This window comes from Pygoscelis adeliae, unplaced genomic scaffold (genome assembly GCF_000699105.1).
Source record: "Pygoscelis adeliae isolate BGI_AS28 unplaced genomic scaffold, ASM69910v1 Scaffold501, whole genome shotgun sequence".
NCBI classification, from domain to species: Eukaryota; Metazoa; Chordata; class Aves; order Sphenisciformes; family Spheniscidae; genus Pygoscelis; species Pygoscelis adeliae.
The window spans coordinates 83,594-98,360 of NW_008824048.1; the positions used below are offsets into that span (position 1 = coordinate 83,594).

Here is a 14,767-nt window from a genome sequence, read left to right on the forward strand (position 1 = left end):
ACAAACAAACACTTAAGTACCAGGGGAGTTAAGATACAACTCATTCAGCATTCAGAAATTGTGAGGTAAGGACAATCTTTCTGTGTGCTTGTATAGGTTTATCAAATCATGATTCTGGGTCTCTAAACACTTGTGTTGTTAGAAATTCTGTGTAAAGGAAAAACGCTAGGATTAATTGCTGAGGAAATGATTGTAAGGAAACAGTAAAGTATTGATTTTTAAAAAATAATTATCAGGCAAATTTCATATTCACTTTTTAAAAATACAAATAGATGTTAAATTAGATGAATAGTCAATAAACTTGACTTGCTAAAATGAGGTTTCACTTTGCAAGGGAAGTCATTAGAATTTCGTTTTTGATGTCTAACACCATGTATAATTAGGTTAGATATCTTAAAAACTGGAGGAAATGCAGATTTTCATTCCTCAGCTCTGACACAAGTGACAGTGGCAGTTTCAGAAGCATCCAGAATAGAGTTTGTTTCAGCTTTTCTGAAGTGTCTAGTCTATTAAGTAAAACACTGTTTTAATTTCATGATGGAAATTTCACCTAATGTGAAAGCTTATTTTAATATGATGGTACTCATTTTGATGCTGTTCATGGACTTCTTTCTAGTTTTGACCTGAAGATGGTGGTGTTCTTACTACTTCATGGCAACTTTACTGATTTGGTTTGCAGTAGTGACCTAGGTGAAGCCATAGGAATCTTTCTTCTTTGTGACTAACCTGCTCAGTAGTTCCAGTTTTAGTAATTATTAGCACATGCTACTGAGAGAAACCCTCAAGGCAAGCTTTAAAGCTTATGTTAAATACTAACACCTATTAGAAATACAGCTTGTCTAATTTATAATAAGACTTTAAAGTATAACCTTTTTCTTAGTCCTAACTGCCCTTTGTTTCCTAGGAGACCATTCTAGAGTATGTAAAAGAAATGCCTTCTCCAGAACTTGGAAGTACTGGAGGCTGTAATGAAAAAGCTGAGCTGTAAGACTTCTTTAACATGAGTAAACCTACTGTTGTCCCAAATTTTTTGTAGGTAGTTGGACTGGTTGTATCTGACACTTTTCAGAACATCAGCTTGAGCCAACAAATGACACAAGATCTTTAGCCCAAACAAGTTTTGTTTGGCAAGTTAAAAGCAAATTAGAACAGCATTATGTAATGGAAAGCCATGGGTAATTTTAAGTGTAGGCATTACTACCAGTTTCTCCTACAACAATGAAATAATAAACCTGTTTGGAAAGGATTTTCACTGTTTGGTTGATTAAAACAGTTTGGTTCTGTACTCTTTTGTACACCTGTATTGTCTTTTGAATTAGCTATCAGTAATATTTTTCCATTTAAAAAGTCTTGTACTTTTGCTTGATTACTGGTCAGTTTGTTGTAACAATGATGAGATTTGCCTTAGCGCCAGTTTGCCATAACTGTTTAGAGAAGAAAATGACATTTGACCTCAGTTCTTTAATTTTAAACAGAAGTTCAACTCAGTATTATCTCTTCCCAGACTGCCTCACTTTTGAACTCTAGCCACAGTTCTGAAGCGAGGTGCAATTTCACATATGCTTTCAACTGACATAAGCCAAAACTGCTGCCAAATAAATAGTTTCTACTCTGTGTGTCTCTGGCAGCTAATATTTTCTGTGCCACTCCGTGAGAGAGGGTAGCAAAATTCTTTGTTCAGCTGCATGGTGAGAGAGTTGGTCTGTGATAAACCTAACTACTTTTTTACTGCTGCTGAGGTGTTTGTAAACCAGATCAGTTTTCTAGTGCAATTTATCACACAGTTGCACAAATACCTGTGCTTGTGTTCTGCCACAGTTGAGGGGGTCATTGTAAGGACAGGAATGAGCATCTGGGGGCAAAAGAAGCTGCTTTTGACAGGAAAAGTGCTGTTTTGTGGCAGTTGAAGCTGTACGTGATACTACTATCAGGGGTGCTCTAAAAGGTCTATCCCTTCAGCTACTAAGCAGTTCCTCTCCTTACCACCTACTACATTTCAGGAGGGAGAGGAGAGAATAAGTTAGTCAGATTTACTATTTATTTGAGTTTCTGACTGGAAATCAGAAAGTGGGAGGTGCAGAAAGGGGACTTGAAGGACTTGAGTCTAATGCTCTGTGCACTGTCTAGTGAAAGGATGGAGGGTGGCTCCCTAAGGAATGTCTAAGCTAGAATGTCTTCTAGCTTTGGTATATTCCTTAGGACATGTGAGGTGACATCCTTTTACTTTAAAGCAGTGTGACTAAAAAGTAGAGTAAAAATGGAATTAATAGAAAAAAACCACAGAATTTACAGTAATGAATTACATTCTAGTAAAAATTATGTCTGTTTTGTTGCTAATACTGACATAGATAAGATGTGGGGGAAGTTACAAGCAGTCAGTAGGCAATTACAAATCTAAGTAGAACATATTGGCTAAAAATTCTATTGAGATTTTATTGCATTTTTACCTCATGTTTGCTGAAAATTTAGGCTGTATATATAAGCATGGCAGTTCAGTTGAATGTGAGCTCTTAGAAATTTGCTATAACTAGCAAATTGATCAAGACATGCGAAGTAGCCTAATTCCACTTAAAAATCTACTTGCAGTGGTATTGATGAAAAAATAATTTTGACAAACATATGTGATAGTGAAGCATTTTGCCAGTATATTTAGGATAACATAAAGGCTTCTGTCTAATATATGAAATTTCTTTCATGAGAAGAGATGGTAAAGTAGCACCTATCCTGATCAGTACGCAAGATAACAACTGTCAGTTTCTGACATTTTGGATCCCATTTTTCCCTGTGTCTTCTGTGTCAGGTAAAATCAGCGGGAGTTGCAGAGTGAATGGAAATCTCCTTACTGCCTTTCAGATGATCAGCTTCTCTTGTGATCTGAAGTCACTGGTTTTTTGTGTGAAACTTAATTAACCTATTTTGTAGATCAGTTGTATGTATTTAACTGTTGCAGAACTTGATTTTTTTTTTTTTGTTTTTAAAGCCCTTCTTGCCATTGTGTAGTCTGAAACTGACAGGATTGCAGATACTCATATCAAATAGTGAACTTTGGGCTTTTTTGCAGGTTGCTTTGCAAGCTTACTTTGTAGTAAGCATGTTTATTGTAAATTGAACTGGGTTTTGACAAGGACAGTTAATTCTAGACCCTGTCCTGTTTATGTTAAAGCATAGATTGTCTTGGAGAGAACATAAATGTTGAAAGATTCCTTGTTTACTGAAATGCAAGACTTTCTTTTGGTAGTGCCATTGGATTTGAATCATTCCATGTAAGTCTTATTGGTAAGTGCATAGCTGTCTGGGTAGTGAGAAGAGAAGCTGGAACCCAGGATTCCCACAGTTAAGTTGACAAGGTTAAAATGATAAAGGGCAGTACATTCCTGAGAAGGAGACCAGACTCTCCCTACAGGGAGAGAAAAGTCAGACAAAGGTGAGGGGAAGGAGAATTACTTAGTCAAAGGACACCAGCCAAGTTCACAACTAATTAGGGTTTGGAGAAAATGCATTGAAGATTTTATTGTTTTGCAGAGGTCTGTAACACACTGATGTTCTTGACTTAGTAGTAAAAAAGGTAAAAACCTCCTTTATAAAGGTTTCGGGTTCTGCTATCTTCTAATGTTGTTCCTGAAGGTTTTAATTAGACAGTTGTACTTCACAAGACAGGTGAATGTCTTTGTCTATCTTTGGGAGTGGATATATCTTTTAAGCAGGTGAGTCAGAAGGGCTGGAAGCAGACTGAGGTTTTCTGCAGCTGTAAGTCCGTATCACCTGCAGAAATATGTATTTCAGAGTGCACCTGAAAATTCAAAGTTAAAAACCCATGGGTTCAGGGTCAGAAATATTTAGAACCTTAGGCATAAATTCATTTGTAGGTTACTGAGGCTATCCAAAGGAATACATTGGGCGAGGACGGAACATAGTATTTTTTGTGTCTGCTTTTTTTTTTTTTTTTTTTTAAATTCCAAACAGGCTGCTGTTAAATTTGTTCATAGGAAGTGGAAGTATCTAAACTAAGAGAAGAGACTGTTTTCTGTTTTTTTTATTGATTTGCTACACTTAAAAAAAAAAAAAAAAACCAGCAAAAATAATGCAAAATGGCTCATTTACTGAATAAAAGTTTATAAAATATTTCCTCTGTGTACAGTAAAGAAATGGGAAATATTCCCATATGTTTGAAAATGTTTGGTAGGGAAACTGTTTAGAAAAGACTATACAGGGACTTCCCAAGAATGCCCAGCAGAAATTCATGTAGCTATCAAAAACAGATAAGGGCTCTTACTAATATTTTAGTGAATCAGACCTGAACTTTACAAACAATAAAATGGCAAAACTTATTGTGTCTTCTCACTTGGGCCCTGTGGAAACTTAATTATTACTGCATTAAATCTTCTTCACTTTTCAGCAGAGGTGGACTTCCTTCTCCCCATTCCTCCCTCCACTTCTGCCCTCTTCTGCCTGCTCCCCAGTGAAATACATACCATGCTTGAGACTTTTGCATTTAAGGTGTTTTCGGTTATTCTTGTTTTCATCTATATTACTATATTTACATAAATGTACATGCAAACATAATATTATAGTCTGAGAAATCTGTGTTTGTACACACATTTGCAGATTTAAACTGCAGATTAAGAGATCCTTATTCCAATAAATGTTTAGGATAACAGAATTTGAATAGACCTGCTTGAAGTCTTGCAGCTGAAACAATTTCTTTTAATTTCAGCTTAGGTTCTGTGTTACTATGCATCTTCATCTCTAATGTATCTGACATATTCTCTTTTTCCATTCTTTGTCCCAAAAACTTGATTTGTACTTTAGTCACTTCCAAACAGTCTGTTATTGCTTCTCTCTGGCTTGCCTGCATCTTTTAAAAACACTGATATGAGCCCAAAATGTTGAATTTTGAGTCTGAAATCTACACTTTTACATCCATGCAGTTTCCTGTACTTCTGAGGAGAGATTGAGCATGTGGAGCTTTCGGAAATCCAACCAGCTATTTAGTTGTCAACCAATTACTTAGTTATATAATATGAATGAAGAAAGCAAATTTTAGGCTTCAAATTGTGAAATCTTCTCCACAATAGTTACTTTTTCTTCTCTGGAATTTCTGTCTTCTGCTTATCTCACTAGCTTTCAATATTTTTGTCCCAGTCTTCAGGTTTTCTTAGCTCCCGGTATCTCTGTATTTTGCTGTGTATATTGTCTAGTTTTTTCACAGCTATTTTCGCTTAGCTTCCCATGATCGTTCATGCCTTTCCTTGTGTGGCTAGCCCTCCAATAAGTGTTTCCTAAGAAGCTTTCCTTAAGCCACTTCTATCGTGTACCTTTCTACAGTTCCAAATGTGAAAGTGTGGGCTCTGCATCAAAGATATGAATGTGTACTCATACATTTAATCTGGAACATTTTTGCCATAGAGATACTACTGTATATTCATAACATTTCACAGTGCTTTGGATTTTGTTCCGTTAGTATATTATTTTGAAAAAATTATTCAAGGCAAACAGCACACAGTTATAACAAAACAACTGATTTTAAGATCTTCAGCTGAAGAATAGAGAAATACTTGTATATCCAGAGTTAAGAAGATGCAAAATTCAGCTGTATAAAAGGGAGTTAAGTAAGATCCATAATAGCTTACAAGACACAGCTTTTTTGTAAATAGTTTAAGATACTGCATACATCCAGTTTCTTCATGAGTTACAGAAGTGTAAGTTAATATCTTGAAGTTCTTCTAAAGATACTTCTAAGAGTAAAATGTGACAGTTCAGTGCTGGATTATTTCACTGTTCTGAGTTAGGTTCAGAAAGATAGTAAGATCATGCTGATAATAAACTTTCTCCTGTGCTTTTGTGTTTTATATCTTTAAAATAAATGTGGTAGATTAATCAATGCAATGATGATAATGTAGTAATTTTGCCTAAAGAAAATTAGAACATATGGCTAAATGACTGAATGAAGAGTCATTTCATAGTAATGAACTAAATCATGAAATAAAGACACTCTCGGTAGCAAGAAATTTATTACTTTTTTTTACTTCATTTGCTTGCAGTGTTCAATAAGAGTATGGGATACCATTTTAGGCTATAGCTTGGTGTGATCAGATATCTAGGTCATGGAAGTGCAGGCTGAAGTCTTTTTAAAAAAAAAAAAAAGCTTGAGGGCTGATACAAGACATCTTTTCATGAGTTGCCAGTAAATGCTCAAAGGTAAAATTGATAAGAGATGTCATGAGTGAATTTGTTTTATAATATACTACAAGTCGTTCTTCCTGACTATATTCAGTCCCAGTCTTCAAATAACATCAGAGGTTAGCTGTTGATAGATATGTATATAATATATAATATTCAGAACGACATTGCTGAAGGTAAAATGCAAGATACTGACTTTCAGGAACTTTTACTGTAGAAGATAACTTCTAAGCATTTTCAAAATGAAAACACTTTCAATTATAGATGAGTTTGTATAGTATGAATACATAATCTCATCACGCATTCTTATTCAGTCAAAACTGCCATTGAAGTAAGTGTCTGAAATTCTAGTATTTGGCCCATAAACTGGTTAATAAGAACGTTCAATATCAATCCATATCTGAATTGAAAAAGTTACCAGTCTCTTTTCTTTAGGTATCTGATGTCCAAAGCAGCTGCAGATCATCAACTCCCTCTCTGTGTGACATCACTAGAAAACGCTAGACTGGTGATGTCACACATACCACAGAACCCCGCTGCAGAATGGAGCAGGCCTATTAAGGGTAAGGTAAGTTTTCTCCCTCCACCACCACCCCTTTTCAACAATATTGCATGGTTTTATAAGATTTCTAATTTTCTTTATTTTATGTCCCTGGGATATAAAGTAAAGATTAAAGAAAATCTTATAAAACTGCATAATATTGTGGTTGTGTGTGTGTGCGTTTATTTAAAAACAAAACAAAACCTCCTCTATAAAGTTCAGTCCTTACCCCATATATCCATATCCTGGCTCCAGTCTGCTTTGGGGTTCCATGATGAGTATGCCAGAATAGTGTATGTTGGGGCATCACGGAGAGTGGAGTCAGCATTTCCTGGCTGCTCTGGATGTCAGAAACCTTATTTTAAAAGGTAAGTTTTCTGTTGAGAATGTGTTGAATGTCTCTCTGTGTTTATATGGAAACATTCAGCACATTTCTAAACTGTATTTTTATTGTGTTTGCATTTTTAAAATTTACTTGTAACTTAGAACAGCTGAAAGTCACATTTTATACTTGTCCTCTGTCTAGGCCTTTTCTCTCTTTTGTTCCGTTGTTAATACCTTCCACTGTGTTTCCAGAAGAAAATAGCGTTTTGTTTGTCACTACCTGGAACAAGATGGTAATTAGAAGTCAGATCCAAGGTACAGAAGCAGTGGTACCGGGAATGTGAATTACAGATCACATAAGTATCAGTCAGTACACACCCAAGTTAGGTACTGGATATTTCTATTTAAATAATCAGTTAGGAATGCAGGCTCTTATCAAACTTAGAATTAGCTCAAGTAAATTGAAGGGGAAAGTTTCTTCACACATCTATTAAGAGCAGACTCTTCAGTGATAGAGAAAGTCTGTTTTTACCTCTGAAGTACTGTCTTGGGTTGATGTAGTTGGATAATTTTAGTTCATGTCTACTAATAAAATCCCGCTGGATTTCATAAACACCAGAACGCAGTACATCCAGATCTCCATTTCTACAGACCCCTTGTTGACGGGAGGACTGAACTACAGGGCTGTAATAGCTTTTCCTTTGCACTAACCCTGCCGTTCCACTAAACTACTACTTGTGGAACAGCTGTATTTTGATTACAAGTGGAGCAGTCATGGCTACTCTGCTGTGGTCAGTTCCTTCTGCGCCATTAGATGTTGCATTCCATTTATTTGTTAATCCCATAACACATCAGGTTGTACTTTGAGGGTTTTATCTTTCATCATAAGGAACCCTGCAGTCAGTGGGTGAAAGGGACATTTGAAAGTCTCCCCACCTTGAAGCAGGACTATTGTCAGTGCTGCATTAAGTCATCCATGACCTGACTAGCTGAGTTCTGAAAACAAGAAAGAAAGAATGGAGATTCAACAGCTTCGCTGTGCAACCTGTTCTAATGCCGTATGTTTCTGATGAAAATATACATTCTAAGGTCCAGCCTGAATCTTCTAAGCTTCAGTTTGTGGCTGTGCTCCCGCATTATATCATTTGGTATTACTGAGAAGAGTTTGCAACACAGACATTTATAAAGGCAAGTTTATTACCTGTAGAAATTAGTAGGCAGCTATGTAATGCTGAAGTAGGGAGTTAAGTCATAGCTTTATCAATTATTGTTTTGCCTTTTTTTCCTGGAAAAAACACAAGACTGTGTTAGACAATGAAATTGTATAGGAAAGGTTATGCTAGATTTTTTAGTGATGTGTCTTAAGGTTATAGACATTTTTTTAACTTCCCTTTTTACTATTTTAATATTTAAGGAATAATAGCAGATCATTTGTGTAACATCTGGGCTTTGCAGAAATTTTATGTGTTTGCACAGAAAACCAACTCAACCACAGTAATTTAAAAGATAAAGATCCCCCCCCCCCCATTCTTTTTTGGCCCATGTTTGTTCTGTGTCCTGACTACTTCTGAGGAAAGAAGGTTCTTCTCATGGCTTAAATTTGTGTATGTTTCCACTAACAGGTTTATCATCAAATCCTAAACCCCAGTAAGAAAAATGAGTAATTGGGATACAGGGAAATAATTAATTTACATTTTTTTAAATTATGTTGCTATAATATTTGCATTAAAATTATTTGGAAGCAAATGTGGAGTTTTCCAGAGATTACATACAGAGGACACTATTTTTGTTAACAACTAGCTCTAGACTTTGGGTGACAGGGGATTGGTTATTTTTTTGTTCATTTTTATTAGCAAGGAGAAAAGTGACTTGTATTTGTTCTTTGAAGTGTTAATGAAAGCGGTAAAGTCTTGAAGTCTGCTCTTGACTAAGCCTTCTACTTGCGTCTGGCTATTCAATGCATGATACAGTTATCACTTCAAAATTTACGCAGTGGTCAGCTGATACTTATCTGGCTCATAAATACTCTTTTTTTTCTACTTAAGCCAAGATCTTAGCCTTATTTGAAGATAAATGAGTCTCAGAAATTAATAATTTCTTCTTGGTTTTACTCTGTAGTAATTTTTCATGTCTTTTTAATGCTATGTTTTCACACATCCCATTCTTTGCTATGTCAAATGCATGTACAGCATTTCTGTATCCTGATAGTAGTGGCATCATTTATTTTTGCCATTTTGATTTTTGTTTTGATACAATCCATTAATACTGTGTAGTATATAAACTTGTCCTTTTAAAACTGTCTGTGAAGTGTTTTGTATATCTTACAAGAAAGATAAATCTGTGCACACAATATTCTTTCGTATGTTAGCAATTAATTCTGTTGACTGCTAACATTAGGAGGTGATACCAAATGCCTTGGTAGGCTACAGTATACACAAGGGCTGTTTTCCATTGCAGTGCTCGGTGGCAGGTTTTATGCAGTGGTGCATTACATGTGCAAATATGATTGGCCACAAATGAAGGAAATTAGAATGCAGTTTGCTGGCTTGTCTGTGTGCTCAACACTAACCATTGTGTGGTAACGTGGCATAATTTCCTACTTAGAATCTTTGCTTTTGTAAACTTAACTGAAGAATGAAGGAGTAGCTGTTTGTTTTCTTACGTAACATGTAAATGATTATCCATGAAAAATAGATACCTGGTCTTCAAACAAGCATTCAGCCTGACTGATCTTGCTGTACATTGGAGAGACCTGCTGAAATGTGTAGAAAGGAATTATTCCAAATTCCACAGAAAAATCATTATTGTAGACTGTTGAAAGACAGCCATGTCAAGCTTTATCCAGCTTTTCCTGCCCTACATTTCTTGGTGTGCTGGACCACAGGAAGCTGTGAAGGATATGAGCTCTATCACAAGCTAAATATGTATATGAAATAAATAAGTTCCCAAGTCTTGCTTCTTTTTCTTGCAGAACCATAGTCTCTTTACTGTCTTACATCCTCTCTGACAAGTTTGGAGAACAAGTCTTATGAGGAGCGTCTGAGGGAACTGGGGTTTTTTAGCCTGGAGAAAAGGAGGCTGAGGGGAGACCTCATTGCTCTCTACAACTCCCTGAAAGGAGGTTGTAGCGAGGTGGGTGTTGGTCTCTTCTCCCAAGTAACTGGCGAAAGGACGAGAGGAAATGGCCTCAAGTTGCGCCAGGGGAGGTTTAGATTGGATGTAAGGAAAAATTTCTTTACTGAAAGAGTGGTTAAACACTGGAAGAGGCTGCCCAGGGCAGTGGTTGAGTCACCATCCCTGGAAGTATTTAAAAAACGGGTAGATGAGGCGCTTAGGGACATGGTTTAGTGGGCATGGTGTTGTTGGGTTGATGGTTGGACTCGATGATCTTGGAGGTCTCTTCCAACCTTAATGATTCTATGATTCTATGATTCTAAGTCAAGAGGTAAAATCCTCATTTACGTAAAATGCACAGAATTAGTAGAGTGGCAGAAGTACTAGAGTACACCACATCTCTTTTTGTAGCTGTTACATATATATGCATTGTTCAGTCTTTTGTGTAATAAACTAGAGAATAAAGTTTTGGGAAGAAATACTTATAACGGGTATCTAAGAGTATTAAGACATGTGTGCTGTAGCATTACGGCCACCATGGTTGTGCTGTATATATGTATATACACGCTAATTGTCACTTCCCAATTTCTTTTATCCTCATTTAGCCTTTCCAGATTTATTTAAACATGAATTCTTCATGGAAGATCATAAGATTACATACATCAGTTTGGAAGAGAAACCCATTTTTAATTACACATTTGAGTTCAAAGCTTAAAGCTTTTATGTTGGAAAACTGGTCTCTGCTGCATAGGCTGTTTCTTTGTAAATGACCAATTTGCAAAACTTTTCTTTTAAAAACAACTTTATCTAGAACTTCGAATAAAATACAAAAATGTGATGCAAAAACTGTGTGGGTTTTATCCCTGAAAATTGTAGTAAATTGTTTTTGCAAACAACAACATAAATCACATGTTAAATGAGATTATGGTGAGATTTTCTGCAGAAATTTTATCTCTAACTATTAAAAGTGTACATACATGGTTGGTTTCCCTGACCTGAACGGATTACTACCCATGTTACTTACTCATTTAAGTAACTTGAAACACATGGTGTGTTTGTAGAATTCTGCTTCAGTTTTAAGTTTGACCTGTAAAAAGTAAACTGCAATCCTTGCAGTATTGCTTTTTTAACTAGGATGTTATCTCTCAGCAGTATTAAAAAAAAAAAATAGAAGTATTAATGTCTTACATAAATTAAGGGTAGATGTTACTGTGAAACTTACTAATATTTTCTTCCAGTTATTTTCTTCATATGCTGTGTTAGTGTACCAGGGTTATTGTAGTACTCATACAATATAACAAGATTCAGGTCTAATGCAATGATAAATAAATGGTATTTATGTTTGCAGGGAAGATGGTACCACCGGAAGCAAGCAGTAAAGGAATTGCATGGTACGTTGATACGACTGCTTAATGAACTGTTACCGTGGGAACCAAAGCTAATGAAAGCATTTCAAAGAAACAGGTAATTAGCTGCTTTCTTTTTTTTTTTTTTTTTTTAACAATAGCACATGGGATGGAAAACAGAACAAAACTCACCTTTTAAAAACTGATCAATAAGTTGGCTTCTCAAATAAATTAAATGAAAATACTTTGAGGAGAGGAGTGAGGCACTGGCAGTGCTTTAGTTCGAAGAATTATTTTATGTTCCAGACTTACTGTCTCTAAATAAAGTTGAGTTTAACCCCCTAATATTTTTTACCTCTAAAACGCTCTAGAATCCTTAAGTGTGCCTATCAATAGTTGTATCACAATCCAGCTAGGATTTGTATTGCTGTTTATTTGTTTAAGAGATGCTGAAAACCTGTATCTAGGAAACTAGACCAGGGCTTCTTAGAATACTTTGTCGGACCACTTACTGTCCAAAGCTACTTAAATTGGTTGTTACTGAATTCTTCACAAAGCAATTCTTAAAACATTGTTTTGAGGTCTTTGTAACCCTGTAAATTTAAAATGCAACTGGAATGAGGTGTGTCAGAGAAATATCAGTGAAGTGGTGACTGATTTAAATCTAGTAAGGACAAGTATTAATAGCAGTGAAGATGCTTTGACACCGTTTCCCACAGCATTCTCCTGGAGAAACTGGCTGCTCATGGCTTGGATGCACGTACTCTTTGCTGGGTAAAAAACTGGCTGGATGGCCAAGCCCAAAGAGATGTGGTGAATGGAGTTAAATCCAGTTGGTGGCCGGTCACAAGTGGTGTTCCCCAGGGCTCAGTACTGGGGCCAGTTCTGTTTAATATCTTGATCAATGATCTGGACGAGGGGATCGAGTGCACCCTCAGGAAGTTTGCAGATGACACCAAGCTGGGTGGGAGTGTTGGATCTGCCTGAGGGTAGAAAAGCTCTGCAGAGGGACCCGGACAGGCTGGATCGATGGGCCGAGGCCAACTGTATGAGGTTCAACAAGGCCAAGTGCCGGGTCTTGCACTTCGGCCACAACAACCCCATGCAACGCTACAGGCTTGGGGAAGAGTGGCTGGAGAGCTGCCTGCCGGAAAAGGACCTCGGGGTGTTGTTTGACAGCCAGCTGAATATAAGCCGGCAGTGAGCCCAGGTGGCCAAGAAGGCCAATGGCATCCTGGCCTGTATCAGAAATAGTGTGGCCAGCAGGAGCAGGGAAGTGATCGTGCCCCTGTACTCGGCACTGGTGAGGCCGCACCTCGAATACTGTGTTCAGTTTTGGGCCCCTCACTACCAAGTCTTATGAGGAGCGTCTGAGGGAACTGGGGTTTTTTAGCCTGGAGAAAAGGAGGCTGAGGGGAGACCTCATCGCGCTCTACAGCTCCCTGAAAGGAGGTTGTAGGGAGGTGGGTGTCGGTCTCTTCTCCCAAGTAACTGGCGATAGGACAAGAGGAAACGGCCTCAAGTTGCACCAGGGGAGGTTTAGATTGGACGTGAGGAAAAATTTCTTCACCGAAAGGGTTGTCAAGCATTGGAACGGGCTGCCCAGGGAAGTGGTTGAGTCACCGTCCCTGGAAGTATTTAAAAGACGTGTAGATGAGGTGCTTAGGGATATGGTTTAATGGTAGACTTGGCAGTGCTAGGTTAACAATTATACTCTATGATCTTAAAGGTCTTTTCCAACCTAAATGATTCTATGATTCTATGATGCTACCCAGATTATAAATCCTGGAGAGATTGGATATTGACTTGGTATCATCATTGCATCTTAAAGCTTGGTGCCGTTGTTGTCTGTTAGCCATACAGCTGTTGCTATATCATACCTTAGTTTTGCCATATATCATTACTTACTTTTTAAATGTCTTAGAAGCTTGAACTCTGTGTCAAATGATAGCTAAAGTTAGGCAGCTGCTTAAATGTTGAGTGGGAAGGAAGCAACTTACACAGTTACATGGTACAGAAATAATTCTGAAAAGTGTAAAAGGTACTAAGTTTAAAAAAAAAAAAAAAAAACACCGTAGCACCAAAGACAGTAAACAGATAGAACTACTAAGAGTTGGTTCGTTAGTAGCTCATTTTATGGATATCATGCATTAATTAAAATCCTTATTTGGAAATTTAGGATGTTATTGAACATTTTGCTTTAAATAATGGACCAAAGTACAAGATTTGCTTTTTTTCTACTCCTTTCTATTCAAGTTTCTGTTCATTTTCCTTAGCTGTTCCTTTCTTCCTGTCTGTAGCACTTCAGACTCCTTTTGGAAATGTGGCAGATTGAAATCCTTTCTAATAGTATTACTGTTTCCAGTATATGGGGTTTCCAGTTTTATCCTTTATGTAAATTCTCCTGTGGAATGGTTTGATGCCCAGTATTAGTTCTTGTTTGTTAAATGTGGTTATAGAATACCAAAGTGGAACCGCCATGTAAAGTGTGTAGAAGTACTATATATGAGGTGTGCCTAATATGAGTAAATTTTAGTCTGGAACTGGGTGGCTAAGATCTTGCATGTAGCTTGTGTGCTGGTAGCTAGAGAAGCATGCACTTAGAGCGGAGAATAACTTCTGAGATTAACTTAACTCATATTTCTCAGGATGTATGTTTTAGGCTGTAACCCTAGTTGATTCAGCAATGCTAGCATAGCTTTTTCCATTACATAACTGTTTGGACAGACACATAATATACCAGGGAACAGCTCCAGCTGAAAAACAATCTTTACATATGTCCTGGTTTCAGCAGGGATAGAGTTAATTTCCTTCCTAGTAGCTGGTACAGTGCTGTGTTTTGGATTTAGCATGAGAACAAAGTTGATAACACACCGATGTTTTAGTTGTTGCTAAGTAGTGCTTACACTGGCCAAGGACTTTTTAGTTTTCCATGCTCTACCAACTGAGAAGGCTGGAGGTGCACAAGGAGCTGGGAGGGGGCACAGCCAAACTGGCCAAAGGGACGTTCCATACCATGTGATGTCATGCTGAGTACATAAACTGGGGAAAGCTGGCCGGGGTGGCTGCTGCTCAGGGTCTGGCTGGGCATCGGTTGGCCGATGGTGAGCAATTGCACTGTGCGTCACTTGCTTTGTGTATTATTATTATCATATTATTATTATTATTATTTTATTTCAATTATTAAACTGTTTTTATCTCAACCCATGAGTTTTTCTCACTTGTGCTCTTCCAATTCTCTCCCCCATCCCACCGGGGGGGG

General features: G+C 37.2%; 1 protein-coding gene across 1 annotated transcript in view; it reads left to right on the plus strand.

Moving 5' to 3' along the window:
- The window catches only part of KIAA2026 (KIAA2026 ortholog), a 56,289-nt gene that overhangs the window by 32,602 nt on the left and 8,920 nt on the right, over positions 1 to 14,767 (plus strand). Inside the window, exon 7 of the mRNA XM_009333555.1 lies at positions 11,508 to 11,623. Coding sequence (XP_009331830.1) covers positions 11,508 to 11,623 — 116 coding nt within the window. The remainder of the gene's footprint in view (positions 1 to 11,507; positions 11,624 to 14,767) is intronic.